We start from the raw sequence: 27,793 nt of genomic DNA on the forward strand, positions 1-27,793 counted from the left end.
GCACGCATGCACACACTCACGCACACTCAGGCACGCTGGGAGTCTCTCCCTCGGCTCGGAGGAACCGGGCTGCAGTGAATCCTCAGGGGAAGGTGAGTGAGTCTTTTGGCAGCAATCACAGCGTGTGTCAGGAGCGGGCGGCGCCTGCTCCTTCTGCATAAAAGAGGAGGCTGGGGGAGGCGCGGCCCCCGGCGCAGCCCCCGCCCCAGCCCCGCTCTCCGGCCCTCGGGGGAGCGGCTGCCGTCCGTCGGTCCGGGGGCGGAGGGTCCCTGTGCAAACGTGCTGATGGCCTCGCTCTGCAGTCGAGAGCCGGCCAGGAGAACCAAGAGGGTAAGAGATGAGGAGCCGGGCACCTGGTCCCCCTCCCTCCCCTTTCTGCTCCCTCTTATCTTTTTTTTATATATCTCTTTTTTTTTCTTTTTTCTTTTGTTTTTTTTTTTTTTTTTTTTTTTTGCCTAACTCCCTGCATAGTAAATCGGGTTCGGGTTCTGGCGTGCAAAGCCAAGAAAGGGAGCGAAGCCTTCCCTTCGGACACGTTCCAGTGCAGACCCTTGGGCGGAGGGCTTGCCAGGGCTGGAGAAGAGGAGTGATTGTCTGGGGCTGGTGGCCCCAGCCCTGTCGCTGGCTCGGCCTCCCCCGGCTGCTTCCACGTGGGGAACAGAGTTAGGGAAGGCTTCGGACATGTCTGACGGACTCGGCGGACGGGTCAACAGTCTGTGGCCTCGGGGAGGTGAGGGAAGTGAGGATTTGGGGGAAAACAGGGTGAAAAGAAATCCAAGAAGCAGAACAACTCTTCAAACCGATGAGCACCAAGACAGGGTGGGAAGTGGGATGTGCCATCTCTGTCCCATAATCCATCTTCAATATGAAGATGTGTTGCTGCCTCGCCATTCCAGGACAAGGGACGAAAAGCTGGGCTCCCTCAGCATGAGTGCCTTCGATCCAGGGAAGGGCGTCCCGTCCCGTCCCGTCCCAGGCGACCGTCCGAGGCAGAGGAGCGCCGTGTGGAGGGGAAAACAGGAAGCTGGGCTGCACCGCAAACTGAACCTTTATGGCAGGTTCCCTTGGTCCGTTCCAATGCAGAGTCCCCTGTGGTCAAACCTGCACTGGGAGTGTCTGGTTCATCTGCAGCCTCATGTCCTGAATGCTGCTCAGGATCTTCTTCTGGTGCCCTGCTAGCGTCACCCCTATCCTCAGCAGGTCCCTGCAAGGAAAAGGTGACGACTCAGCCCCCAGCCATCAGCAACATCAACATGTGGCCCTGCCCCACTGGGGCAATGGATCTATCCATCATTACAGCCCTCTGCCAAGCTCCAGCGCTCCCTCTAACACCAGAGGGGACTGGATGCCAAATCCTAAACCTGAACTCCCTTGGGATTGGATGCTGAATCCCACTCCTTAATTCAGCCCACACGCACCCAGATGGGAGCAGGTGGCTGTCAGACTGTCAGATAGGCAAGGGAGAGTGTGCAGCAGCCCCAGTCCCAGTTTTCTCCCTCCTCCCCTCCAAGCAGGGACTTACTCTGCAGTCATCTGTGCCACCAGGTCGAAGGAGGCAAACCCAGCATTGACGAAGTTCTCCTTGTACCGTCCCATTTTGATGGCATCCAGCCAGTCTCCCACGGTGGTGAAAGTGGTGTAATCTGGGACAGTGCGGTCCAAGAGTGGCTGGGAGATGCTAAAGGGCAAGAGAGTCACAAGTCACAAGGAGCAGGGCACAGAGAGGTGTAACTGGAAGCAAGGGCTCCCCATTCTTATCCCCTCCCTCCCACAGCTCTATTCCCAACCACTCCAGTGTTCCCTGGAATTGAGGTAAGTGCTGGCTGGAAACAAGGATGTCACTGACCCAGACTGGACGCTGGCGATGACCTTCAGGCTGGCAGCATTGCGGATGAGCTTGTCCAGCGTGTTGACAATCTGTGCAAATTTGGGCCTCAGGTTGCGGTCCCGCACCCAGCAGTCCAGCATCAGCTGGTGCAGTGCAGTGGGGCAGTCCATAGGGGGTGGCAGGCGGTAGTCCTGCTCCACAGCATTGATCACCTGCAGAAAGGCAGAGGCAGGTTGTGAGCCACCTGGGCTCCCACACGCAGCCTACAGCTCCCGGTTCCCTCCTCCCCAGAGAGCACTCACATCCTGGTTGGACATGTCCCAGTAAGGTCGCTCCCCGTAGGACATCACTTCCCACATGACAATGCCGTAGCTCCACACGTCGCTGGCTGAAGTGAATTTGCGGTAGGCGATGGCCTCAGGAGCTGTCCATCTGATCGGGATCTTGCCTCCCTGCACGGATACACAGCTCCACGATTAGTGCATCCCTGAGGTGTCTCCCCCCACCCCCAGATCCCAGATCCCTCGTGAGTGTCCCGTACCAGGGAGCTGGTGTAGGTGGGGTCAGCTGGGTCATCCTCCAGGAAGCGGGAGAGCCCGAAGTCAGACACTTTGCAGACCAAGTTGCTGTTGACCAGGATGTTGCGGGCAGCCAGATCCCGATGCACATAGTTCATCTCCGAAAGGTACTTCATGCCAGCGGCGATGCCTCGCATCATTCCCACCAGCTGGATGACTGTGAACTGCCCATCATTCAGCTGCCAGAGGAGAGATCAGAGGGGTTTGCAACACCCTGAAGAGATTGAGGAAGGATCCCAGTGCGCTACCACCATCACCTTCTTCCTCCCTAGAGCCACCGCTCTTCTCCCACTCAGAGCTTAACCCTGGGACACCAGCATGACGATGCAAAGAGGTGGAGAAGGGCTCAGAGCTGCTGCCCCCAGCCCAGGGCAGGAGGGGATGGATGCTCACCCGGAGGAAGGAGTCGAGCGCACAGTTCTCCATGAATTCCGTGATGATCATGACGGGGCGGCTCTTGGTCACCACGCCCTCCAGGTGGATGATGTTGGGGTGGTCGAACTGGCCCATGATGCTGGCCTCGCTCAGGAAGTCCCGCCGCTGCCGCTCCGTGTAGCCCACCTTCAGGGTCTTGATGGCCACAAAGATCTCGCGGCGGCCAGGCAGCTTCAGGCGCCCCCGGCACACCTCACCAAACTCCCCTGTAGTGGGAAGGAGAGAGGGGAGCAGCACGGTGAGCCACAGCACAGGGTGAGAGGCAGCAGTGTCAGCACCTGCTGTGCCCAGCCCCAGGACTTGCCTGCTCCAATGACCTCCTCAATTTTCACACAGGAGATGTCAATCTCCTTGGCGAATTCCCGGACAGCTTCGTTTGGGTCCTCGTAGGTGAAAGGGTCAATGTACACCTTCATCCCAGGGGTAACTGCAAGGACAGAAGCCATCACCAGGAGGGACACAGCAAGGGTGACAGATGTCAAGCCACTTGGCTGGCTGTCAGCCCACCCCTTGTTAGAAAAGGCTGCCCCTTTGCATGGGACAGGAACTGGGAGAGGGCAGCCAGAGTCCATTTGCTGGGCTCTCACACTCACCATATTGCTGCAGCTTCTCTGTGTACTCAGGGTCGGTGTTGTTGCGCTGCTTCCTGCCCAAAGGAGATGAGAGGAGGTGTTCAGTAACCATCCCTTTCCTGATGGGGCAAAGACATTCACTGCCAACTTCCAAATCCCAGCACAGACAGCCTCTGCCAGAGAGCCTTCCCTCTGGCAGCCTGTGCACAGAGCCATCCCTCCACCCGAGGTGCGATGGGAGGAGATGGCCTAGTTGTGCTGAGTGCATGGCAGGAGCCTGGGCAGAGCCCAGCTCCTGCTGGGGAAGCAGAGGCACAATCCTCCCACAGGACCCCTGCTCTGGGACCCATGTGTGGCCGGTGCAGTCCTTCACTCTGTGACTGGAGCTGCCAGAGCTCTGCCCACAGGTGAAGGGGAAAGCTCTGTGGCACACATGAGCAACCCCCAAACCCAGATTTGAAGCCCTCCTCCCTGAAAAGCCAGTACCTGAAGCAGACGATGGCAATCACCACCACCACGATGACGAACACCAGCCCTGCAGTGGCCGAGCCCACGATCAGAGGCAGCTCCTGGAAAGTCTTGCTGGTGGAACCTGATGGAGGGACAGGCAGGAATCGAGGTCAGGCTGGGAAAGGAGCAGGCACGGGAGGGCTGGGCGATGGAGGCAGCCCAGGGCTGGTACCTACCGCCCTCGGCAGTGGTCTGGAACTCCGTGGGGAGGCTGTAGCGGCCGTACCCCGCCACGGTGCGCGCCCGCACCTGCACCATGTACCGAGCGTTGGCCTTCAGCCCGTCCAGCCGCACCGAGTTCTTCTGGCTGGTGACTGTGTTGGCGATGCCATCACTCTGGCCTTGCTGTAGGAGAGACGTGGGTGTCACCTCTGTGAAGCCACCCTCCATTTGCTGGCTCCCACATCCCCAGGAGCCAGGTTTAGAGGAACCCCCTATGCCATGGTGCTGATGGGAAGGGCTAGATGAGGGAAAAGGCTGTTCCTGCTTTACCTTCTCCGAGTACTTGATCTCATAGTCCAGAATGATGCCGTTGGGTCTCTCTGGGGGAGTCCATGACAGCGTCATGCTGTTCCCAGTGCTGCTGTGCAGGTGCATCGTCGGTACGGCAGATGGGGCTAGGAAGGAGGGCAGGGAAGGAATGAGCCACCTGCACCAGGTTTCCACCTCCACCATCCCACACAGTGTAGGAAATGCTCTGCCTGTAGCCTGCTTGGATAATCTTGGTGGAAAGGCATGGAAAAGCTCTGAGACTCATGGCCTCCCCCAAGTCTCCATAAGGAGGTGTGATCTCAACACCAAGGGGAGCCTCAGAAATAGCACTGAAGTCATGCTTCACCCCATGCCTAGCTGCAGACTGGTCTGGGGAAGGGCCCTGCCAACCCAAACTGGGGCTCCCTCCCCTCCTCCATTTGCCAGGAGCTCTGTGCTCCACCCCAGCAGCAAGACCCATGAAATCAGATCAGCGCGCAGTGGCTGGAGATTACCAGCACGCTGGAGCGGGGCCAGAGCGGGAGGAAGGAGGGAATGGCAGAGCACTTGGCTGCCTGCAAAGGCTTGGGCTGGTGCTGAGCCTTCCCAGGCACACAGGAGAGAAATCTCATTTCCTTCCTCCTCCCCTCACAGCAGGCACAGCATCTCTGGGGTAGGTCTAGGAGATTCAGAGCTCTCTGGAGCATCTGCCAGCCCTAGTCTTCTCCACTTGCATGCATTTTGATCTCATCTCCTCTAGGGACATGCTTTAAACAGAGAAGAGAGTTTACCCAGGGGATTAGATACAGGCCCAGAGAGCCAGTTAGGCGGCACCACAAAGGACTGCAGCCTCCCAGGCTGTCAGAAAGAAATCTCTGCTCCACTCTGCTCTGTGGAGAAGATACAGCCCCTGCTCCCTGGTGGCTCCACTGACCTGCCTGGTTGGTGGTGATGTTGACAGAGGCAAAATGGGGAGGGTAGGGACTCTTGTTGGAGATGCCGTTCACGGCCTGGATCTCGAAGGTGTACTGGGTGTGGGCCATCAGGTTGCTGATGTAGATGCGTCGCTCGGTGAGGCCGAGCTGGCGCGGCACGAACTCCACGTTGTCGTCGCAGCGGGTGCACAGACGCCGCTCCACGCTGCATTTCTTGCAGATGACGTTGTAGAGCAGGTCATCCCTCCCGCCCGTGTCCTGCGGCTCGCTCCACTCCAGCACCAGCGACGTCTCGTTCACATTGGAGATGACATTGCGGGGGGCCGAGGGGACACCTGCAGGGAAATGTGGGTGTCTTTACGTCCAGTTCTGCCCTGGCATGGGCACAGCACATACCCCATGCCAGACACAGACCCACATCACCTCCACAGCCTCCCTTGCTCCCCTCCCTGCCCAGAGCAGGACTCACTGGTGCAGGCGCTGTCTGCTGGGTCCGTGTCTGCCCGGAAAAAGCCGTTTCGACAAGTGCAGACCATTGCTGCTCCAGAGGTGGTCCGGCTGTTGGGAGGGCAGGGAGAGCAGGGACCTTCCCCCTGCTTAGATTTGAAGGTTCCTGGGCCACACGCTGGAGGAAAGAAAACCAGACCTGAGTTATAAAGTGAACCCAGAAAACATTCACTGCTCCCACCATAGCTGGGCAGACTCCTTTGCCCTGTCAAATCTTTGATCAGTGGATTGGGCCTCCTACAAGCCTTTCCACTGCCATCAGCCATGCCCAGGGAATCATGGCAGGGAAGGGTGAGAAGAGTCGGCTGCTGGAAGCACCAGATGGCTCAGGCACAGCTCTGCCAGGAAATGCTGGGCTCCAGCAGCAGGTCTGAGGTGATTGGAGGTGGGAGGAGTTGGTCACCACCAGCAGTATGGGGGGCAGAGTAGATCCAGCCAGAACTCTATTCCTCAGTTATGATTCTTCACTGCCCTTCTCAAGGGTCTTACTGTGCCCCCTTCCATGGAGGAAGGCCATGCTGTTTTGCAGACCTGGCAACCTTCACAGTGCCAGGTCCATCGTCTGGGGAAACATGGCTGGGAAAGAAAGAATTCCTTTACAGCCCCTACGAGAGGCCTCCACCACCCAAAATCAGTCACTCAGCCCCAAACCTTCCGCCTCAGGCTCTTGAGCCACTTCTCAGTCCTGGGGCGGCGGCACCTCACGAGGTCGGCTCAAGTGGAGTGCTGAGCGAGATGAAAACATTCCTGCAGGTCCTTGGCTGAAGAGCTGCTTCAGCATCACTGCCACCTCCCTCCTCCGCTTCCGATCAGGGTCCTTCAAGGAGCCACGAATCCTGGGATACGGCCCCATTGGCACCACAAGGTGTTTGTTTGTAATGAGGGGCACGTGAAAGGTTTAACAGCACTTGAGCTGAGGAGCAGAGCGGCCTCGGGAACCTGACCCACACCTCGAAATAGCCTGATTTATCACACTGCTGCCCAAGGAAGCGGATTCTGTGCTCTGTGTTTGCAGCCGGATGAGGTGAGAGAGCCACTGGCGCCGGCTCTGTTCAGCATCACCCTGTTTGCCACAGCTGGGGCAGCATCAGCACCGATGGCCCCGAAGGAGGGCACATCCTCCTCGCTCCACCACGTTAGGGAAGCTCCCAGGGCAGGTAACCCTGCCACGCCAGCCACACATCATCCTGAAAACAGCAGGAGGTTTCCTGGTGCTTCACCAGGCTGTGGCAAGTGGAAGTTTCCTGCTATGAGGCATCTCCCGACACCCTCTGTGGAAGTTTTCCGGCTGGCTGTGGCCCCACATGGGGCGTGGAGTGCTGTGAGTCACACGCTGCCAGGCCGGCCCCGCAGGGACCCGCACACAGCTCAGGTGCTGTCCTGGGTTTGTCCAGGCACCAAGCAGCAGCAAGCCCAAGGGAGAAGCCCCGCTCCTGTGCAGTGCTGCTGGCCAGGGGGATGTGAGAGCAGCCCTTGCAGAGACAACCCCTGCTCTCCCGCCCCTCTGCCTGGATGGGTGTCAGGAGCTGCTTCCTGCTCCCAGGGTGTGAGCCTCCCAGCAGTGAGACTCTTCTTTGGTCAAAACAGGACTGACTACATGGCTCTACTAACTCCACTCCTTGACCTGAGTTCACCCAGCCTCTGGGCCTTCCCTTTGGAAATGAAAGCTTTGCCCGTCCCGACTGTGCAGGCTGGAAGGCAAAGCAGTGCACAGATCTGCTCCTTGGCAAGCAATGGGAAGCCAGCAGGTCCAGGGCTTCTGTGTCCCCAGCCTGGGACAGCCAGGCCGCTAGAAAATGTGTCTTTATGTGGACAGCAGAGGCCCAGAGGTCGCAGAGAAGCCTTGGCATAGGCAGACGCACCCCGGCTGGAGTCCCGGGCGGCTCAAACTGGGTGGATGCAGATTCACACATAAGGAACCAGATTGTTGAGGAATGAGAGATGACTGAAACCTCTTGGACAGGAATGCTCTGGGCTCAGAAAGCTGCCAAACATGCTTTGGTTATGGAGAGAAGCCCAGATCCATCAGGGACAAAACCCCCTGAACAGGCTTGTTGGGGGGAGAGTGAAGCCGGAGCAACCAGCGCTTGTGTGAAGCTGACAGCCCAAGCATGGCATGGCAGCCAAATTTTGCCAGGGGCTTGCAAAGGATGCAGGAGGACATTTGGTCTCCAGCACAAGAAGTGCCAGCCGGTGCCCAGTGGGTTACGGGCACGAAGGTGACAGTGGCCTCCCAGACACAGGAGGAAGGGACAGGCAGAGCTGCCCTTCAGCAGCTCCCTGCCACCCCTGAGCAGTGCTCAGTGCAGGCACAAGGGGTGAAGGCCTTTTCTGTGCATCCTTATGCCATCCTGGCAGGAGGGGGACGAGCCATGAACCAGCCCTGTTAAGAAGGGGAAGAGCAGCAGAGGCACTGAGGCCCAGATGCACTCCAGTGTGTAGATTTCCAACTCTGCTTAATAAATCAGAGCATAAAGACCTCGGTGGCAGTGTGACAGCTCTCAGCCGCCACATTTGAAGGCAGTAACCGAGCTGAAAGCTGATCCCAGGTCCCTGGTGGATAAGCCGCTGTGTCATCTCTTCTCTGCAAGAAACTGCCTGTACAACAACCACTGTCTTGGCCGGCACGCTGCGGAACGAGCCTGGGAGCTCTGGAGTGGGAACGTGACTCCATCCAGCCGGAGCTGGGAAGCCAGGCTCCCTTCTCCCTGCCGAGAGCTTTGCATAAGCACTTTTCCTGCTGAAGTGTCCTCAAATAAAATAACAACTCTGAACCTCTGCACACAGATCACATCTCCTGGTGCTGTGCTGCGGTCACTTCTGGGGAGAACATGACAGTCAGTGACAGCCACAGGATAACAGGTCAGGGAACCGAAGCGGAGAGGAGCCGCTGGTTTGATGGCAGGGAGAGGCAGCCTGGCCTGACAGCGGGGATCAGCCACAGAGGGGATTTGTGTGGGGCGTGGGAGGGAGGAGGACAGTAACAGAGCCCTGCTGTAAAGCTGCCCCTGCACCCCTATGGGGCATCACACTCGCGGCATGGCAAACGCGGCCATCCGGCTCTGGCAGCCCCTCCAGGATTTTCATCAGCCACCCGCCTCCAGGGCCTGATCCTGTCTCAAAAAGCTGCAGCACAGAGCTGGGGGAAGAGGGGGGTACTACTCCCAAATACTATCTCCACCGTGGTGAATAAAGTTCAAGGAAGGGAGCTGAAAAAGCACCGAAATAAAACCCTTCTGCCAGCAGCAGAGAGCAGTGACTCATCCTGTAGGCAGCCTCCATTATTGCATGGGATGCAGGCAAGCAGCAATGAACCACCGTGCATCCCCAAAACTCTGGGGTCCCCTCCCCTTGGAAAGGCAGGGATTGCCACGACACACTGGAAAAAATCAGCCCCAAACTACCATGTTTCATGTTTCAACCGTTTCCCATTCACTCTACAATATTCCAGCATCCTTCCAGCTATTTCTCTCCCTGTAGGATTGAAGCAGGACGCCTCGCCTGAGCCTAGATAAATTAAACTGATCATATCCCTTTGCCCATCAACCCTGTAATTTCTTTAGAGGCAGCAGTCAGGTTTGTTCGGGACGATCTGTGCTTTATGAACCTGCACAGCTCGCTCCTTTCTCGCTGTCGTAAGTGGCTACAGATGGAGCAGAGCTGTGGAAGCAACAGCCTGGCTACAGCCGAGGCGGTAACTCTGTTTTTAAGTCTCTCTTAAAAGGCAGTTATTTAAAATAAAGTAAAATAATCACCCTTTGGGTGAAAATATTTCACACTAGCGCAGTCCAAAAGTGAATGGAGTAAATCTGAAGGGAGAGAAGGGAGAGAGCCTTTGGGGGTTTGAAGTGGCATCCAAGGAACAGGCAAGAAAACAATTTTTTTCTTTTTTTTTTAAGAAAAGAAAAAAAAAATTCAATAAGCAAAGCTGCCTCTTGAGCCACAGTGGGTCACAGGCAGGACGGCAGGGGCAGATTTCCTCGACTGTGTTACAAGTAACCCATTGTGGAGCTGCCTGGCTGTAAACCGGCAGCTCTCCCTGCCTTCCCTGCTGCTGCCTTTGATCTGGAATCCCGGGCAATTAATCCCAGGCAGTTTCACTTCCTGGGTTTCATGCAGCAAGCCCATGTTGCAATGCAAAGCTGCAAACAGTTGGCAAGTGCAATGCTTGCTTGGCAATTTTTTTTTTTTATTTAATTCACGGTGATGTTTTCATTAGTCACTGATTGCAAGGGAAATTTATTTTTGCAAAAATTCTGATTTTGGCCCCAGCTTGACCTGCGCTCACCTACTGATTGTGCCCAAATGTTCAGTGCCTGGTGCCACGAGAAAAGAAACATCAAGAAGGCTGAGAAATGGGTCTCAGGAAGGTGTAATGTCATGCTGGACAGTGTCACCCCCAGTGCTCCTACAGTTTGGGTATCCATGGACTGCACCACACAGACTCAGTTCCCCTCCCAGGTGGGCTCTGGGGGCATTGTGGTCCTCCTCCCAAGCAGAGGGGACATGCAAGGAGGGGGCTCATTGCTCACCCTGGCACAGCAGCCTTTCTGCCTTTGTGTGAAGCCAGCAACACAAAGGTGCAAATTCCAACAAATCCATCACATGCGGAGGAGGAGCATTTTTGGGGAGCCCCTTGACACCAAATCCCCTGAACTGTTAGGGTGCCTCCTAATGAAAAGGAGAAGGGATGGGGCTGGGGAAAAGCTAAACCCCAGGGGCTGCAGGGTGTGGGGTGTGAGTGCCGTGCACCCCAGCCCAAAGGCATGCAGGAGCCTTTGCTCCCCTCCCTGGCCAGCAGCTCCTTCTTGTCCTCCAAGAGCCTCTGCAGCTCTGCGTGGCAGGGAGTGTGTGGGAAGCGGCACAACCCCCAGAAGGGCCGTGTGCTAATTAAATAAAGATAATGAGGCTGAGAATGAGATGCCAAATCAATGCTGTAGCAACTCAGGAGTAGAGCGCCAGGTACCAGCCTGGCGGATCGCCTTACAAAGCACGCCAAAGAAACTGTCTTCAGTCGGGCAGGATGAGCCCTCTGCTCCCGAGGGACTGGGATACAAGCTGCATTGTAACAGGTCTGAATGTGAGCTCTAATCTTGGCTTGGATGGAGATAAAGAGGAGGAGGAGGAGGAGGAGGTCTTCAAAGGCCACTGAAAGTCTGGGAAAAGGGGGAGATTTACAACAGGGCTTATCCCATCTAAGCAGTAACTGGGTATTGTTATTTATTAAAATGCCATCTGGCACTCTGGAGCGCTGCTCGCCTGCACGGTGAAGCCCCTGCAGGCTCCCTGGGGCAGGAGTGATGAAACCCCAGCTTTGGGGGGCTGCATCCACACCTCTGCCCACAACACCGGCTCCGAGACTTCTTGGGGGTGCTGGACTGTGGAAACGGGGTAAGGGAACATCCAGCCAAGAGGAGAAAAGGAGCTGCAGCTCCGGCTTCTCCCGACCCTTCTTCAGCTGTTTCCACTTAAAACACACGATCATATGGCGGAAAATCTGATCCTACAGGCGCAGTGCAACTTTCCCAGAGAAACGTGAGGACACCGCCGCTGCTGCCCAGCGAGGAGGCAGGCTGCCGGATGGAGACATGCCCGTTGCCCAGCGTGGCTTCCCTGCCTGCTGCAGCAGAAGCTGGGCCTTGGTGGGAGATCAAAGGCGCTGGGAAAGCTGCCACATGGGGGTCTGTCCAGCTTGGGGATGTGGAGATGAGACCTTGCCCAGGCTCCTGAGCCTAATCTGAGGAGCTCTGTCCTGCCTTGGGATGCTCCCTCTCAGCACATCCCTGGTACTGGCTGGAAACTGTCACCTTGTGCCCAAACCCCACTCTCTGCTGGGAAAGAGCCAACATCGTGCATGGTGTAAGATCTCCCAGTCCAAGCAAGAAGGAAAGCAGCTACCCAGGAGCATGGACCTCAGTGCAGTTTGAAGTGTGGATGGATGCCTGGCACTGGTGTCCATCAGCTCAGGAGGAGCCAGACTGGTGCTCACAAGATGCAGGGGCTGTGGCACTGAAGTCAGAGCAGTGCTGGAGGCTCTGGATCCCCGGCAGAGCTGAGGCCCTGTGGAGACTGACCTCTCCCTGCCCAGCCACAGCAGCACAGCTGTCAGCTACCCTGCTCCCAAAGCCAGCGGGGAGGCCAGCCTGGCCCGAGCCCCACGTCACAGGCCATCCCAAATCACACGGCCCCTGCCAAGAGCAAAGGGCTGGCGCCAAGCATCCCGTCATGGGCCAGGCCAGCACAAGGCATCCAGGGCTGGGGGCCCCGCCAGCATCCCGCTCCCTGTGCAATGCCTGCAGCCAAGGGGAACGGCAACCTCTCTGCCCTAAACCCCAGCCACCCCAGGGCAGGGTCCTCCCTGCCAGAGACAGCTCACAAGAAAAAAATCACCCTAAGGGAATGCAACATTCATCCAGACAGATTTTTCCTTACCAACACACCCCAACTGGGGTTAAACAGCAACACCAAAGCTATCGTGGGAGAGCATGGCAGCTGCAGGACTCACACAGAGCTATCTTGCTGCTAGGGTGGCTCTCCATCCCCAACATCTCCATGTGCACGATATGTTTCCTTCCCTTCCAGCAAGAACAAGGAGCTTCAGATCCACTGACTTCGTGCTGGTCCCTACCATCCCTGCTGCAAGCTTTCAGCACTGGCAGGGGGAGCATGCATCAGCATGGCTTCTCCCACAGGGGAGCCCTGCTCACCACCAGGGCTTCTGAACAAGCCTCCGCACAAGCAGCGTGAAATCACACTTGCCAAGAACAATCACTCGGCCCAGCCACGAGCACTGCAGGAGGGAGAGAGGGAAGATGCTGGATACAGCAGCAGCAATGAGAGAGAGGTTTTGGTAATGCTCAAGGGCTTAAATGTGCTGGATCCCTGCTGAGGACCATGCCTTGAGCTGCAGCTCTGTGCAAGGAGATGCATCCCACAGTGGGTAGCCCTGGTGGTTGCTCACCAGTGTGTCCCAGCAGACACTGCATGAGTCCGGACCACAAAGGTTTTAAGGCTTTGGAGTCCAACTGCAGACCAGTCGTCTGAGATGTCACCCTGCTCACTCATCAGGGAAAAGCCTCCAAAACCAGACTGAGCTCAACGCAAAATCACCTCCTTCACATCAACGCACCCATGGGGACAAAAGCCACGATCGCTCTGCCATGCACATACCTTGGCACTGGGTATCCTTCATGGTGGGCTCATATCCAGCAGCACACGTACACGCTCCCACGGGTACCATCCACTCGCCGTCGCCGTTGCAGTACAGCTTGAGGGGCACAGACACCTCCACTGCATTGGGGATGCAGGTGCCCGGGGCGATGACCAGGGAAGTGGGCTCGGCCCCCGTTAGAGTCTCCGGGAAGATAGCAAAGCCAGCAATGGTGTTGGAGCATTTCTTGTAGAAAGCCCGGACGGAGATGAGGGACATGCAGGCTCCCAGGTCTTGGAAGGCAAGGTAAAAACCATTCTTGGAGAGAGGGCCAAAGCTGCGCACCTTGGTGTTCACACGGCCAGACTCCAGCTTGGAGAAGCTCTCATCTGGGGCAATTGTATCCACTTTGATATAGGGGTTCTCCATCCAGAAAGGGCTGTTTGCAGAGGCAGAATCCGTATCTGACTCGTAATAGAAGAGGTTGAAGGTCTCTTTGCAGGAGCCAGGGATGTTGGGGATGCTGTTGCAGTCCCGCACAGTGAACTTCAGCTCCACGTAGACGCGCTGGACGTCCTGGCGCTGGATGAATTTGGTACGAAGCCAGTTGTTCTGGTTGGCCTCCCGTACGTTGCACACCTGGTACGTGCGGATAGGGTTCATGGCCTCGTCATAACCACTGACTTCTTCCCACTGTGATTGAGAGGGAAAGGGTTAGATCCCCAGCCAGGGACAGCAGTGCTACGGACACATTGTGAATGGCACAGGGTGGGGGGAACAGGCAACAGTCAACAGGGAAGAGCAGCAGCTACACCTTCACCTGTCACAACCCTCCTGGTCATCATGTTGACTAAGAGAAACCCAGGTCAGGGACCATGACACTCCCACTCCACTGGCACGGAGTCAAGAGGAGATGGTTTCACAAGGCGAGGATACGCACAGGAGGAAAGGAGAAAGATGCAGCCAGCTTCACAAAGGCAGTGGTGAGCAACCATGATTCCCATGGGGCGAGGGCCAGCTCTGCCCTTGATTCCCATGGGGCCAGGGCCAGCTCTGCCCTTTGGAGGTCAGGACCAGGGCTGGTTCTAAACTTACCCCTGTCTCCGGATGAGTTGTCCATGCCAACTCAGAGGTCACCCACTTTGTGTCCATCAGGGTCTCTGGAGAGAAAGGAAGGAGAAAAAGAAATAATTGGAGATGAAGGCCAAGATTAGAGGGGAAAAAAACCAGGAGGAGTGGGGGAGAGGAGAGCTGAGCCTGACATTTCTGTGGAAAACAGCAACTTGGGGGGTGAGACGTGGTGGGAGGAGGGGGGAGCGGCGCAGACAGACTCCAGATTTCTCTTCTCCTGTCAAGAGAACAGGAAGAGCGAGGCGTCCCTGGAGAGCTGTGCTGGAGGAGGCAAGCGGCAGGACGAGGAGCTGGCCAGGTGGCAAGGGGGAGATGGGGACAAGCTGCCATCCCCAGCCACTAGCACAGCCAAACGTGTCCCCCAGGCAGTGCAGGGGTGCCAAAGGAGGAAGACCGGGCGCCCCTGTCCGCACCCTCCCCCTCTGCTTTGGCAGGGCGCGTATTTAATGTGGCTGGGGTTGAAAGGGCCCGTTCCCATGACAGGGCGGTGCGGGCCAGGCAGGTTTATCCAGAGGAGGAGGGACTGGCAGGCTGCTCTCCCAGAGACGCCCCACATCACTCATTTTACAAGAGGGGAGAAGAATTTGACCGTCTGGCCAACATTCCTGGAGCAGACTACAAGACAAACCACCCCGGCAGCATTCCCCAAACAGCCCCAGCCCCAGCCTTGGGGGAGCGAGACGCTTGTCTGGGAAGAGCTGCAATTGCAGGCAGCTGTCGCTAATCCCAGGCAGAGCCGCGTGGCTCCGCGCGAGCACCACGCGCAAAAAGCAGCAGTGAAACACAACCATGAGAGCACACTGACATGCTCAGGGGCCAACGGCCCCTCTGTGAGCTGCTGGCCTGTGAGCTTTGCTCCAGGGATGGCCCTTAGGCTGTCTGGAGGGGAGCAGGCACACCAGCACCCCGGGGTCCTCTGAACCTTCTTTTGCCTAGGGAGGGTTTGGTGGAAGGGGGATGCAAATGCCTGGAGACCCTGGTGTGCTCAGGGGGGGCTCTGCTGCCTGCACCGAGCACGGCCCAGGGCCAGGGCCAAAACACCCCCCTGATGAGGGCATCCCACTCCCCAGCCACAAGTATGGCCCCACGTGAAACCCTGTGCAGCTCCCCAGGCACTGCTCATCCATCCATCCATCCATCCATCCATCCATCCATCCATCCATCCACTTCTCAGCCCACCCGGGCTCAGGAGGGAGGGCAGGGAGCCATGGCTCTCCTAGACCCAGCAGCGGGCTGGGAACTGCTCACTCTCACCAGCTGGGGCACACGGACGTGCCAGGGCAGCTCAGCTGTGCCAGCACCATGGCTCAGCCCCACAGCAAGAGGCAGTTTCAGCTTCTTTCCTTCCACCCCAGGAAAACCTCAGGCTGACCTAGGCAGGGAGGAAGTGTGGAGGAGGAAGGAAGCATTCACACATGGCAGGGTTTCCGATGAAGCCCGACTGGAGGTAAACACCTTCTTCCCGTGTCCCACCCCGGCGAGACCCGGCAGCAGCTCCCAGGCCAGCACCCACAGGCAGGCTGGCAGCACAGGCTGTGGGTGCCACCACGGCACAGATAAACAAGCACGTCTGGGGACACGTGGGCTCTCTGACCTGCCCTGTGGCTTGCCAGGTTCCCAGCTGGGCCAGCGAGCTTGCTTCTTGCCCAGGCTGTTTGCCCAGAGCAAACACAAACACAGTCCCATTGTGGCCTGGTGGCACCAGCAGTGGGCATGGCACTGGGGACAGAGGGAGGAAAACCTTTCATGGTGCCACTCCCCACTGGAAGAGGTGCAGAAGGGCAGCATCTACATCAGACTTCAATGCAGAGATGGTTGCTGGGCAGGGGTTATTTGCTGTTTCTCAAGAACACACACTAGGGGCATCTGGCAAAAACAGAGAGAGAAGGAAGAAGCCCTCTGTCAAGCAGTTTATGCAGGAAGGGTGGGACACAGGATGGGCAGAATGGCTCTGTGCACCCATAAGGCAGCCTCTGCTTGGTCCTATGGCACTACCTGCCCAGGGGACACAGCCAGCTACCATCTCTCTCCTTTCCCATTTCCCACACCATCAGCTACTGAACCCCAGCAGGATCCCAAGTGTGGCTTTGTGCAGCCACAAGACCACAGGAGACACTGCTGCGCTTCCCAGACCCCTGCATGGTGGGCAGGCAGTGCCAGATGATGGGGGAGCAGGTTCCAGGAGGGGCTGCCCACACCTCTGCGAGGGACAGGCCCCGTGCTGGCTGCCCTAATAAGGACACAGCGGTGCTGAGGGCCCAGACACGCCGCGCTGGCGGCGAACAGAGCCAAGCGTGTGCTCAGCGCTCACAGTGCGGGGCTGCCAACTCCCGGGGCAGAGACTCTGCGGGTCCAGCCAGTGCAGGGCCAGCTGGGGGTGTTCCTGCAGGAGGAGCGGGGAAGGGATGCCCTGCGTTCTCAGGGCTGGGGCTGCTGATGGATGAGCGGCTGTGGCGGTGAGTCAGGCTGGGGAGATGGGGATCTGGGTGGCAGGGTGTGCCCGCAAATAGAGTGACACAAGGATGCTGTGGCAAGCCACAGCATAGCATGGACTGACCAGACCATGGTGGGTGTTTGCTTCCCAAACCTGTCCAGGGGATGCGTGAACTCTCCTGCACAGCAGCAGGCCCCATGTAGGAAGCCCTTGCCGTGGCAGTCGTCCCCTCCAGCAGCGTCCTTCCCCTTGAGTGTTGGCCGTGGGCAGAACCTCAGCTTGGACAGGAGGCTTGTTGCCTGCATCCTAATTTGGCAGCATCTGCCATCTGACCAGCAGAGGAGAGAAAAACTGACAGAGCCAAGCCGGCTGTTGGCGTGAGAGCCACGTAAACCACACAGAGAGAGCGGGGAGGGGAAATAATAATGATAAAAAAATATTCACTGAGCAACTCAGCTAAAGGAAACAGGCTGAGCAGAGAGGGCAGAGGGGGTTTCCTGCAGCCACAGGAGTGACCCAGGTGGGGTCAGTGGAGCCTCCCAGACCCCTGCAGCCTGCCATTGTGAAGGTCATGGGTGGAAGGCCCTATGGGCTGCTGTGCTGCATGGTCCAGGGGCTGGTGGCACACGCTGAGCTGAGCTGCAGAAACTGCTCCGAGCCCTTAAAGGTGCCGCAGAGCTCTCACCATGACCTGGCCCTGAACTTGGTCCTCTCTTCCAAAAACACTGGGGCACACCAAGCACTGGTCCCCCTCAAAAGGACGTGTGAGAGGGCATGTTTGGGCTGGGGAGCCCAAGCACTGGGCTTCAATGGTTCAGGATCAAGCAGCTGCTCTCTTCCTCCGGCCCATGGTGCCAGAGGGGGGTTAAGAGGTGTCACTGGTGATTTCCCAGTGTGGTTCAGGTTTGCAGGTGCTGTGGAGGGACGTGAACAGCGTCAGGGCTGGCTGAACAGTGAGTCAATGCCACTTCAATCCCGCACAGCACAGCAAGAGCCTGGTCCCATTAGTCAACGGGAAATTGGCTCCCAATTTTGCCGGCTTGGGAAGTCACCCTAAGGCCTGCTTTATCACTGTCTGCAGCGCTAGGAGTTGTCCTCTCCTTACCTTCAGCTGGGCAAAATCAAGGCAAGGAGAAGGAGCCCAACTACGCTCAGCAAGTGCAGCCAGCCAGGCTTGACTCCACACAGAAGCAGAAGTCCCAAGGCAGAGTGGGATCCCAGGACAGGGAAAGATTCTTACTTCTTGGACAGGGCTGTGAGCATCGTTCTGGTTGCCTCCTCCCTGCCCTGCACGTCTCCTCCCAAGCACACCCTGAGCTGCAAAGACAAGCAGTTCCCTACCAGCAGCCCTCCCATCACCTCCACAGAGGCCCAGCAGTTCACTAGGTGTTTGAAGCCCTGGCAAGGACCCATCTGGAGCCGGGGACCTCTCTCTCGCGGTGCTGAGGCTCAGGAATGCAGCATGCATGGTCTGAGGCCAGCGAAAACGTTTGAACTCCCCCCTTAAGAGGCCCAGAGAGCCCGTCTCGCGCTGTTGAGCGGCAGACGCGCGCGGCAGTGATGGCTGAGCCAGAAAAGGGGGGGAAATATCAAAATTCTTTCAAGATGAAGCCACTGGGGAAGAGTCAATCCTCTCCACCAATAAGCTCCACTTTGAACGCTTTCCCCTTAGAATACGTGGACTGATGGCTTTTATCAGGATACACTGGCAATATAAGATGCCAGCTCTTTGGCCCGATGAGGAGAAGGCAGCTCATGCAAGTCCAGAGCATCCTGGAAGAAGGCAAGGGAGAAGAGTTAGTAAAGACACCCACGCAGCCTTGCTGCAAACAGAGGAACCTGTTCTGCAACGTGCCCGTGCTCTCTGTGAGCTATGCACACCATGGCACCATGTCTGCAGGAGCTCAGCAAGGGGCAAGTGGCCCGGACCAGCCTTATGTGGCCCCTTACCCCACACTGACCTCCTGCAGATGCCATCAATGGCTGGACCATTTGTCCCAGGATATGGCTTGGCTTTCACCATGGTGGCTGCTAACAGTCATGCCAGGTGCCTTTTTTCCCCCTCACTGCCATGCTTTTCTCCTCTGGAAGGAAAGCTAGCTTGTTTAGAGATGCACTTTTAATCTTGGAGACTGCCTGCTATTCAAAAAGCGACCATAAGGGGCATCTCTGCATATTTTAATTTCTTTCTCAGTTTTGAAGATAATTACACCAGGAGTGAGTGGCCTTGCGTGCTCCCCATTCAAGCACCTATCGGTACAATTAATCCCAGCACTGTTCTGAGCAGCGGCACAAAGGGCCTTTGGTGTAAGGTCCTTTATCTGGGAACAAAGAGCTGCCTGTGGGAGAGAACCTGAGGTTGCACTTTTCCCGCTGACAAGCGTTCCGTATACAAAAGCTGAGCCACAGGAGCGCCCTGTGAGCGCGTCAGGTCTGGGAGACCCCGCAACACGTTTTCTTGAAGCATGTGGCGCACCCAGATCCCTCCTCCTCCTCCTCCACGAGGGTTCTGACCCCAGCTAAACCCTGTAGCCATCCTGCTCCCAGGCAGGGGATGTCCCTGCTCCAAGGCCAGGGGACTCCCCATGCTGCCTGCATTTGGGAAGCTCTCCCGTCCTGCTCAGCCCACGTGGATGGAGCACAGCACAGACAGAGCTCTGGAGCACAGGAGGTGGCGTGCTGGGAGGTTTCGGCACTTGGCAGCCCCTTGTGCCGGAGCTGCACTGCGGGGAGGAGAGGCTCTTGCTGATGCAGCCAAGAGCCAGGAGAGCAGGGAGGAAGGCTGCAGCCAGCGCGGGAGGTATCAGGCAGGGAACCAGCAGGCACCCTCGGTGGTCAGGGGGTACCCGAGGTGGAGGTGCCAGGCATGGGGTTTGTGAGCCTGGGGAAGGTTCTGGCAGGAACTATTTGCTAGTTCTCTCTGCAGGGATGGGGCTGGCAGCACTGCCAGCATGCTGTACGACTCACACGCAGTCATTCTCCCCCAGGAATGCCATCTCTGCCAGGGACCCCCTGCACACCCCCCTAGTGCCCAGTGCAAGGCCAGGGGGCTGTGCTGGTCCCACCCTTGCCCTCCCCGACTGTCAGGCCGGGCAGGCCAGGCAGTGCGGTTCAGCCCAAGGGAAGGGCTGGAGCACTCCCTATCACCGCCCACGCTGGGAACCTGTCCTTATGACAAGCAGGGCGCCTGCTGCTCCCCAGCGCCGAGGGGGGAGACGCGAGGCTGCCGTGGGAGCTGCCCCCCCCCCCCAGCCCTCGCCAGGGGGGCACAGGGGCTCTGACCCACATGCCCACCAACGTCCACTTGTCCCAGGTCCAAGGCAAGCCAGCAACTTGTCAATGAGCTGGGAACAAAGGGAAGAGAGGAGGGGAAGAAAGAAAAAAAGGGGCCTGTATCACAGCTGTGGCCCTTCATGCCAAGGGCGTTTGGCCCATCATCAAAGGGGATTGGATTTGCTGAGGCAAATGATGACACATCCACTTCAAGCGGGGCAGGTTCTGCCTGCTGCTGGAGGCGAGCCATCGGAGTGAAGAAGTACTGTGGGCACTTAATAATAGACTCATTATTTCTGCATTATGGCAGGGCCCAGAGGCCCAAACTGAGATTAAGGCCCCTCTGCACACACAGGGCACATGCACACACCAAGCCAGGCAGCCCCTGCCCAGAGGAGCCCAGCCAGGGGTGGGCAGCACTGCCAGTCCTGGCATCACTCACCACTGCCAGTTCCAGCCCTGCCAGAACCATGGTAAGCTCACAGCAGGGCCCATAACTCCAATTCCAATGATGCTCCAAGGATGCATCCTTCACTTCCCAATCCCACACCTACATGGGGTATTAACCTCAAGCCAGGAGACGGTCCCATGGCTCTGAGCCACTGGCGTACTGCATCTCTCTCACAGTCCTCCCCATCCAATCCCAATGTCCTGCACCTTCTGCATTGGCCAGATCCAGATTCCAGATGAGTGGGAGCTGCCTGGCACATGGGGTGGAGGGGGACAGGAATGCTCCCTCCATCCAGCCCTGCCCTGTCGCCAGCCCACCATCCGCTAGCTGGCCTGGAGAGGATTTTCCGGCCACGTGCTCCTCACCAGGAGCTGTTTCCTGATGGCTGCGAGACAGACTGAAGCATGTGAGAGAGGACAGGTGCCAGCTCTGCAAAAGGCAGATCAAGTGGCCGTGGCTGGGGTGCAGGGAGGGATGGGTGCTCCCTTCCGCCTGGTCTCGCACTGGATGAAGGCAGGAAGAACGGATTTCTGCCATTTTATGAGCAGAGCCATGCCAGGCCGGGCTCCAGCACCCACCAGCATCACACTGTGTGCACCCCCTTCTAAACCACAGCACTTGGAGCCTCGGACTTCTGCAGGACGGCAGCTTCTGCCCTCCAGCTGCACGCCAAGGACACGTGCAGCCCGCTGCCCAAAGCCTGCCAGGTCCCGCTGCCAGGCCCTGGTCCTGCAGAAAGGCTGTACCAACACTGGGAGAAAACGGGAGCCAGCTGCCCGAGCCCAGCCCTGCACTGCAATTACTGTTCTATTAATACCACGGGGATTTCGGATGTCAGAGCCCAGCGTGCTACGCCAGGGTCAGCCTGGCCAAGGAAGAGCTGCCATCCCTGCCCACGTGGTGGATGTGCCCTGGTACTTGCTGCTTCAGCCTGCCTAGGGGGAAAAGATGCTTTTGCTGTGCCAGGCTGTGTGCAAAGGGGAATGGACAGATCCCACAGACAGCTTCTCAGCCTTGCTTGCTGCCAGACTGCCCACTTGGGACAGTAGTGTCCCTGCCTGGCCAAGGGGAAGGGGCTGCCCTCTGCAGCTCTCTGCCATATGGGCAATGTGACCAGCTGTGCCAGGCAGACAGGAGCTCTAGGGCCAGCAGGCAGGACAGATTTATAGGTCGCCATCCCCAGCAGGAATGGCCATGCTGCCGTCCTCTGCTGCCACAGAAATAACTCATCTGATCAGGAGATGCCAGACCTGTTCGAGCCACAAATGCCATTGACTAGGACACGGGCAGCAAATCAGCCTGCAAAGCCACCCTTGTTTCCAGAACATGTTAAGATGGGGACACTCCTGCCACTTCTCTCTGTGACCCCACTGCCCTGTGGCCATGGTTTCATGGGGCAGGTGTCCCCAGGGGGCCACCAAGCTGAGCTGGGCTGGTACGGGTGGATGGAGAGGCCCTAAGTCCCCAGGAGACCCAAGAAAAGGCAGTCGGTACTGCAGACCTGCCTCCGCAGGGCAACTGCTTGCGTCAGGCTGAGATCCAAAAGGCCCCTCTCTCCCTCCAGCTCCATTTTTTTTCCAGGTTGTACTTTTGGAAAGTGCCCAGAGAAAGAGTAATGATATTTAAAAGAAAAAAAACAACCACCCCTTCCCCAAAAAAGGTTACTCCGTGCACATCCAAAGGCTCGCCCCACAGACGGGTAGCTTGGCTGCCAAGCCCCATCCCATCCCGGCAGCGCAGAGTGGGAGTTTCTGCCAAGATCTCCCTCCTCTCTACTGCCTGGGGCAGTTACCCAAATCTCCGCGCTGCTCTCTGCTCACTTCCTCAGCTCTCTGAGAGCACCAAGCCCATCTGGAACTGCTTAAACCCAAATACTGCCCCCCCCTCCCTCCTCCACCTCCCCCACCCCCAAAGTCAGATTCTTCCAAAGTTAAAACAAGCACAGAGTCAGGAGGGGGTGCCGGGCCGGGCTGACTCGCTCCTTCATTTCGGTTTAATTTCTGGGGAACTAGAATAAATCTGTTCCTGGCGATCGTTCAAGCCCTGCACATTTTTCTCATTAATAAAAAAAGGCCTTGGATAGCACGCCGCGTGTGCGTGCCCCCCTCCCTGCGGGGTCCCCCTGCGCCCCAGCCCTTGCTGGGCAGGCACTGAGCACCTGAGAGACACAGCACTGGGCTCAGGGGACATGGGGACAGCAGTGTCCCTTCCCTGGGACAGGGATGGATTTGTGCAACAGCCACACCTCACAGAGGAACAGGGAGGCTCAAATCCCCCTGCAGCAGCTGCTGGGCAGGAGAATCCTGGGGGAGGGCTCCCCTGGGAGGGGACATCCCTGCTGCCCACCCCTGCAGCCCCCGCAGGGCCCCCGGGGCATTCCTGGGGAGGGGGCCCAGAAACAGGTGTTTGTCAACAGCTCCTGCCACATGCATGAGAAACACCAGGCCCCGCAGCGCAGCGGGGCTTAGCAATGGGCAAAAATAAAATAAAGAGAACCCCCCAGCAAAACCCTCCCCACTGTCCCAGCCGGGGACCCTCAGCCAGCACACGCTGGCACGTGCATGGAGAGCGGCCATGGGCCGGTGCTTGGCCCTGCGCTGCGCTCCAGCCTCTGCTCAAGATGGCTCCCGCTCCTCTTCAGCGGGGCGGCCATGCGAAGACAGCACTGGGCTCGCTACCTCCCGGCTCAGGCAGCACAGGCTGGAGGGCTGAGCTGCACCAAGGAGAAAGTGGGCACCAGGGGAGGGATGCAGCCCCTCTGGGAGCAGTGGCAGCGTGGGAAAGGCATGTGGCCCTCCAGAAAGGGGATGTTGCCCCTCTCTCAAGCTCAGTGCCACGACTGCTCCGTGGCGATGCTGAGGGTGGGTGATAATACTCCCCAGGCACAGGAGGATGAGGCTTCACCAACAGTGCCAAGCCTGTCCCGTCACAGGCAGGATGCCCACCGGCCTTTCCTACAAAATGGCTCCCACTTGAGGCTCAGCTCTGCGAGGGAACAGCCCATGCCCCACAGCCAGCACCGCCCAGCCAGAGCACAGGGCTGGGTTTGGAGCAACAACAACAACAAAAATGCAATAAAAAAAACAAAACATGACTTCAAATGGGATGGTCCCAGTTGGGTGGGAGTGTCACTGCAACAGGCTGCCTGGCCTCCAAGATGGCAGCCAATCCCTTGGGGCATGGGGCTCTGCAAGGAGATTCTTGCCCATGGAGGGGCACCACCATCCCCCAAACGCTTCATGGGAACATGCTGGACCCAGAAACAACAGCAGCTCATTATGGTTTCAACCACTGAGAAGCTTGCGGCAACGGCAACCACCAGCTCCACCGCAGCCCTTGGGTAGAGTCCCCCTTTCCCAGGGTTCTCCTCCGGGGGAGGCTGACACCCACCCTGTGGTCTGCACCAGCTGGGAATGGGGATTCCGACCCCGGGGCCACCCCAGCACCCTTCCCCCAGCGCGGCTCCCAGGCGGAGACGCTTAATCCCGACAAACCAGTTTGACTCAGCACAACAGGAACAGCTACAATTTTAAAAACATGCAAGTCTGTGATTCAGATTGCTGGGGCTGTTTTAATTAAACGCCGAGCTCCTCTGCTCCAGCGGCAGCAGCAAACGGCTCACGGAAAGAAAATGCAACAAACTGGTTTCCCCAAATATCTCTTGCAGTAAGTCATCATAACAAAACAAGGAGTTTCGGTTCATTCCTTAAAAACCAGAGGCCGCTATTCCCAATTGCAAGGGCTGGGCAGGCATGGCCTGGCAGCCACAGCCTCGCTGTACACCGAGGGAGAAATGTGGGGCTGCAAACAGATCCCGGTGCTCCAAGTTTTCCCTCTCCCCAGCTCTCCGCATGCTCCGCCTGACACAAAGGAAAGCCCTTCTCCTCCCCTCCCTGGCAGCACGGATGGGAAGGCTTCCTCGAGCGCAGCTTTTACCGAGGAACAGGAGATTTAATGAATCCAGTGAGTGTTGCAGAGCCTCACGATCCGCTTTCCCTCACAGCCCTACCCCGAGCACCCATAAAACAGCAGGGCCAACTTCACCCATTGCCCCACCAAGAAACATGCCATTTCTGTGAAAAGTAATTAAACAGAAAGCAAATCTCTCTGCCAAGAAAATACCAGGCAGCTCCAGCAAAGGGGTCAATTAAGCAGGGGTTTGCCGGTGCAGAGAGGAGCGTGGTCAATCTGTGTGACACCCAGGGGGTCTGGGGGGTGTCACTGGGCAGAGCCGCTGAAGAAAATCCCCCCTAGAAATCTTGCTTCTTTGTGGGGTTTGGGTATTTCACTAGAGCCCAAGTCTGCTCAGGACTACGTGCAACAAACTACAGTGCTTCTGCATGGGAGTTCACAGGGAAGCACGTGGGAAACTCCAAGTTTAAATGGAGTCCTGAATCCGGAGAGGCTGCTCAGAGCAGGAACAGCCTGGGAGAGTGGCTCCTAGGGAGAGCAGGTCCCTGTCCCAGCCTACCCACACCCCCAGGGCGACAGGCAGATCCAGTCTGTGGCTGTCCACGCTCCCTTGGGCCAGGGTGTTTTGAAGCCTGGGGTTTTAGCCCTGGATGGTCGGCAAGGGCCCGGAACGCAGCACATTCCCCGTGCTGTTCCACCGCGTCCGCTCCCCACAGGGCCTCTGCTCCCACAGCCCCGCTGGGACAAACTTCTCGGCTCAAACCCCTGTGCTGGAGAAAGGATCCGCTGTTGCCCCTGGATAGAGCATTCCTTCTGCAGCCGGCCCGGGGACTGCTGAACCGGAGAAGAAAAACACATTGTGACTTCAAACAGACCCAGCGCACTTACAGGATCTGGAGAGAAACCATTTTCTCCTCGGCAGCACAAAGCCCTCACTGAGCTGCTGCCGAGCGCGGCTTTTCTCCTCCACCCCCGTGGGGCCTTGTAAAGAAACCCAACTCCCCGCCATCCCCTGGGGAATGGGGAGCGCCATCCAGCCCCAAAGCCCCCTGCCCTTCCAGCCCGACACCAGCCACAAGCCCGGCCCTTTGCACCTCGGAGGGGACGGTGAAGTGGCCGGGTCTGGGGACTGCTCGCTGCTGTTGTCTGCAGGACGTGCATACAGATTTATGGCCACGCCAGATTTATGATCAGCACTAAAATATCCAAACAAACGTGCACATGAGATTTACAGTAACCTCTGGAACGCGCCAGTCCCCGTCAGGAAGCAGCGGTGAGCGTGGACAGAAATGCCAAACGTAGCAGAAGAGCGGGAGCTCGCTGACCCTGATGCGAGCAGCGGTTTCCCTAAGCTGCAGAGGGAGAAGCCTCTCCAGGCCAGCTGCAACTTTCCCTCCAGCTCGAACAAGAGCAAAGGGAAAAAAAAAATAATTAAAAAAAAAAAAGACGAAGGAAAAAAAAAAAAGGAGAAAATCCCACGGGGAATCGGGGCCAGCCCAAAAACTGCTGGGCAGCTGCCAGCCAGCCCTGAAGTGGTCCCACCGGGCTGGCACCCAGCTGGGCCCTGACCTCTCAGACGGTGTGTTCAGCCCCTGACCTCTCCACACATTTGGGAAGCTGAAAAAACCCAGTGACTCCTCAGCAGGGCCTGTTTATTTTCTCTCCATCCGTCTCGTTGCACTGCTCCATCCCCAGACGGCAGCGGGGGAGAGGCAGGAGGGACCGTCCCCAGGTGATACACACCGGTGCTGCCAGCCCCCACGCCATCTATCCTTCCCAAATTCCTAAACCGCTGATGGGAAGCAGGTTGCGAGAGGCTAGCTGCAAGCGCGGGGCCCCGCCGGGCTCCCTGCCCACAACTTCATCCCCCGGCACCTCTCCAGAAGGCAGGGATGCCCGGGCGGGTGCTCCCCATCCCGCGAGGGCTGAGTGCCGGGGGCTTCTGCCTTCCCCTCCTGCCGCGGGTTCCCGCTGAGCCGGGAGCTCACGGACCCGGCAGGCCCACAGCTCTGATTCCTACAGCCTACAAAGGACGAGGGGTTTTAATTTTTTTTAATTTCCTTTTAAAGAAAAAACAAAAACAATCGCACGGAGCGAGGATGAAAAGGAACGCGGACAACAAGCAGCCCCCAAACTTTCTACAAAGCCCAAAGCTAGAGGAAAGACGTCCCTCAGGCACCGCAGCGGGGGAGGGCTCCTGCCCACGGCCACCCCCGGCGCCGCGGCCCGAACCTCGCAACGCGGGGCGACGGCAGCGGGAGCCCGAAGCACGACTCCGCCTGCGAGCAGCCCCGCCGCCCCCTGCCCGGGCACGGCACCCACAGCTCCGCTCCGATGGGGGATCTCCCTTCCCTTCCGTCCCTCCCTCGCCGGCCCCCTCCCGCCGCTCCAGCAGAGGGTTCGGTTACCGGACACCGGAACGCCGCCGCCCCGGCACTCCGGCTGGAGCCTCGCACACTTTGTGCCGAGACAAAAACCCGTCCGGGGCCCCTTCTCCTCCTTCTCTCCAGTGCGACCCGCCTTGCCCGCTCGGGAACCCCCGGTACCCAGGGGGCCAAAAGCCTCTTTCCTCGCTCAAAGCTGCGGGCGCAGCGGCGCTGCCCCGCGGACCGGGGCTCACTTTCCAAGGGGGAGAGAATTACTCCCCGTTCTATTCCCAACTCCATCGAAGCTCGAAGGTGGGCGAGCCGCGGAGGGCAGACCCGCTCGGGGGTAGATGCGGCACGCGTGGCCACTCGCCCCGGAGGTCCCACGCTGGAGCCTCGGGGGTTAAGGCAGCGGGCGCGGCGAGCCCTGCCGGGGAAGGGATGGAGCCGGACACGGCACACGGACACTCCTTCCGCGGCCCCACCAGTTCTGGCACGCCAAGAGCTTCCACTGAAAGAAATATTAATTTTCCAGCCCTCTCGGTCGTGGCGAAAAGCCTCGAAACGTGAACCGAGTATCCAAAGAGGCGCCGCTCCCTGCCAGCAGCCGCCGGCCGCGGTTCCACGGGGCGTTGACTCTGAAACCTACTGAGGGCGGCTGAGCGCTGGGAGCAGGACTGCGGCGAGCGCTCCGCGGGTACAACCGGGCATCCGCGGCGCGACGGCCAGTCGCGCTGAGCCACGACGGGCCTGGGACATCCCGGAGGATGCGTGCACCCGTGCGCGGTCGCTCGGGCCCCGGTGCGGCGGACGGGCACGCCCGCCCGGTACTCACCCTCCAGAGCGCGGCGGCCAGCGGGGAGCAGCAGGAGCAGCAGAAGGGGGAGCAGCGGCGGCGGCGGCGGGGGGGCCCCCGGGCGGGCCGCGGCCATAGCGGGGGCGGTGCGGGCGGCCCCGCCGGGCAGTCCCGAGCTCGGCGCCACGCGCGGCTCCTCTCGCCGCCGCGCCACGCTCGCGCTCTGGCGCCGCCGCCGCCGCCGCCGCTGCTGAGCCGAGCGGGGCGGGGCCCGCCCGCCAATCACCCCGCCCCTGGCAACGCGGCGCCCCTGGCGACGGGGAGCGCGGCGCCGATTGGGCCGTGCGGCGGTGGGGGGCGGAGCCTCCGCGGAAAGATGAATCGGAGGGGGCGGGCACTGGCCGGCGCGCCCCCCGTGGCCCCGCCCCCTGGCGCGGCAGGCGC

The 27,793-nt window shown here is 58.6% G+C and overlaps 1 protein-coding gene across 1 annotated transcript; it reads right to left on the reverse strand.

Moving 5' to 3' along the window:
* Nucleotides 1-461: 461 nt before the first annotated feature.
* On the reverse strand, nt 462-27,455 carry EPHB3 (EPH receptor B3). Its single transcript, XM_054282582.1, has 16 exons — nt 27,389-27,455; nt 14,082-14,146; nt 13,007-13,679; nt 5,799-5,954; nt 5,329-5,664; nt 4,416-4,540; nt 4,100-4,268; nt 3,900-4,005; nt 3,435-3,487; nt 3,146-3,268; nt 2,800-3,047; nt 2,370-2,585; nt 2,131-2,280; nt 1,847-2,040; nt 1,523-1,678; nt 462-1,204 (listed from the first exon to the last, which is right to left on the reverse strand). Exons 2-16 carry the CDS (start codon nt 14,136-14,138, stop codon nt 1,096-1,098), a joined length of 2,871 nt encoding a protein of 956 aa, XP_054138557.1. The 5' UTR covers nt 14,139-14,146; nt 27,389-27,455; the 3' UTR covers nt 462-1,095.
* Nucleotides 27,456-27,793: the final 338 nt, after the last annotated feature.

The sequence above is a fragment of the Melozone crissalis genome, unplaced genomic scaffold (assembly GCF_028551555.1).
Source record: "Melozone crissalis strain CALT ecotype California unplaced genomic scaffold, PUWL_Pcris_2 ptg000034l_1, whole genome shotgun sequence".
In the NCBI taxonomy this organism is placed as follows: Eukaryota; Metazoa; Chordata; class Aves; order Passeriformes; family Passerellidae; genus Melozone; species Melozone crissalis.

What these genes read in the sequence shown, in the direction of transcription:
- EPHB3 (XM_054282582.1), bottom strand. Translation starts at nt 14,138, where the DNA reads ATGGACACAAAGTGGGTGACCTCTGAGTTGGCATGGACAACTCATCCG. An exon ending in ATTGCCATCGTCTGCTTCAG is followed by an intron (nt 3,488 to 3,899) that starts GTACTGGCTTTT and finishes TCCTTTGGGCAG; the next exon opens with GAAGCAGCGCAACAACACCG. An exon ending in GTGGCACAGATGACTGCAGA is followed by an intron (nt 1,205 to 1,522) that starts GTAAGTCCCTGC and finishes TTTTCCTTGCAG; the next exon opens with GGACCTGCTGAGGATAGGGG.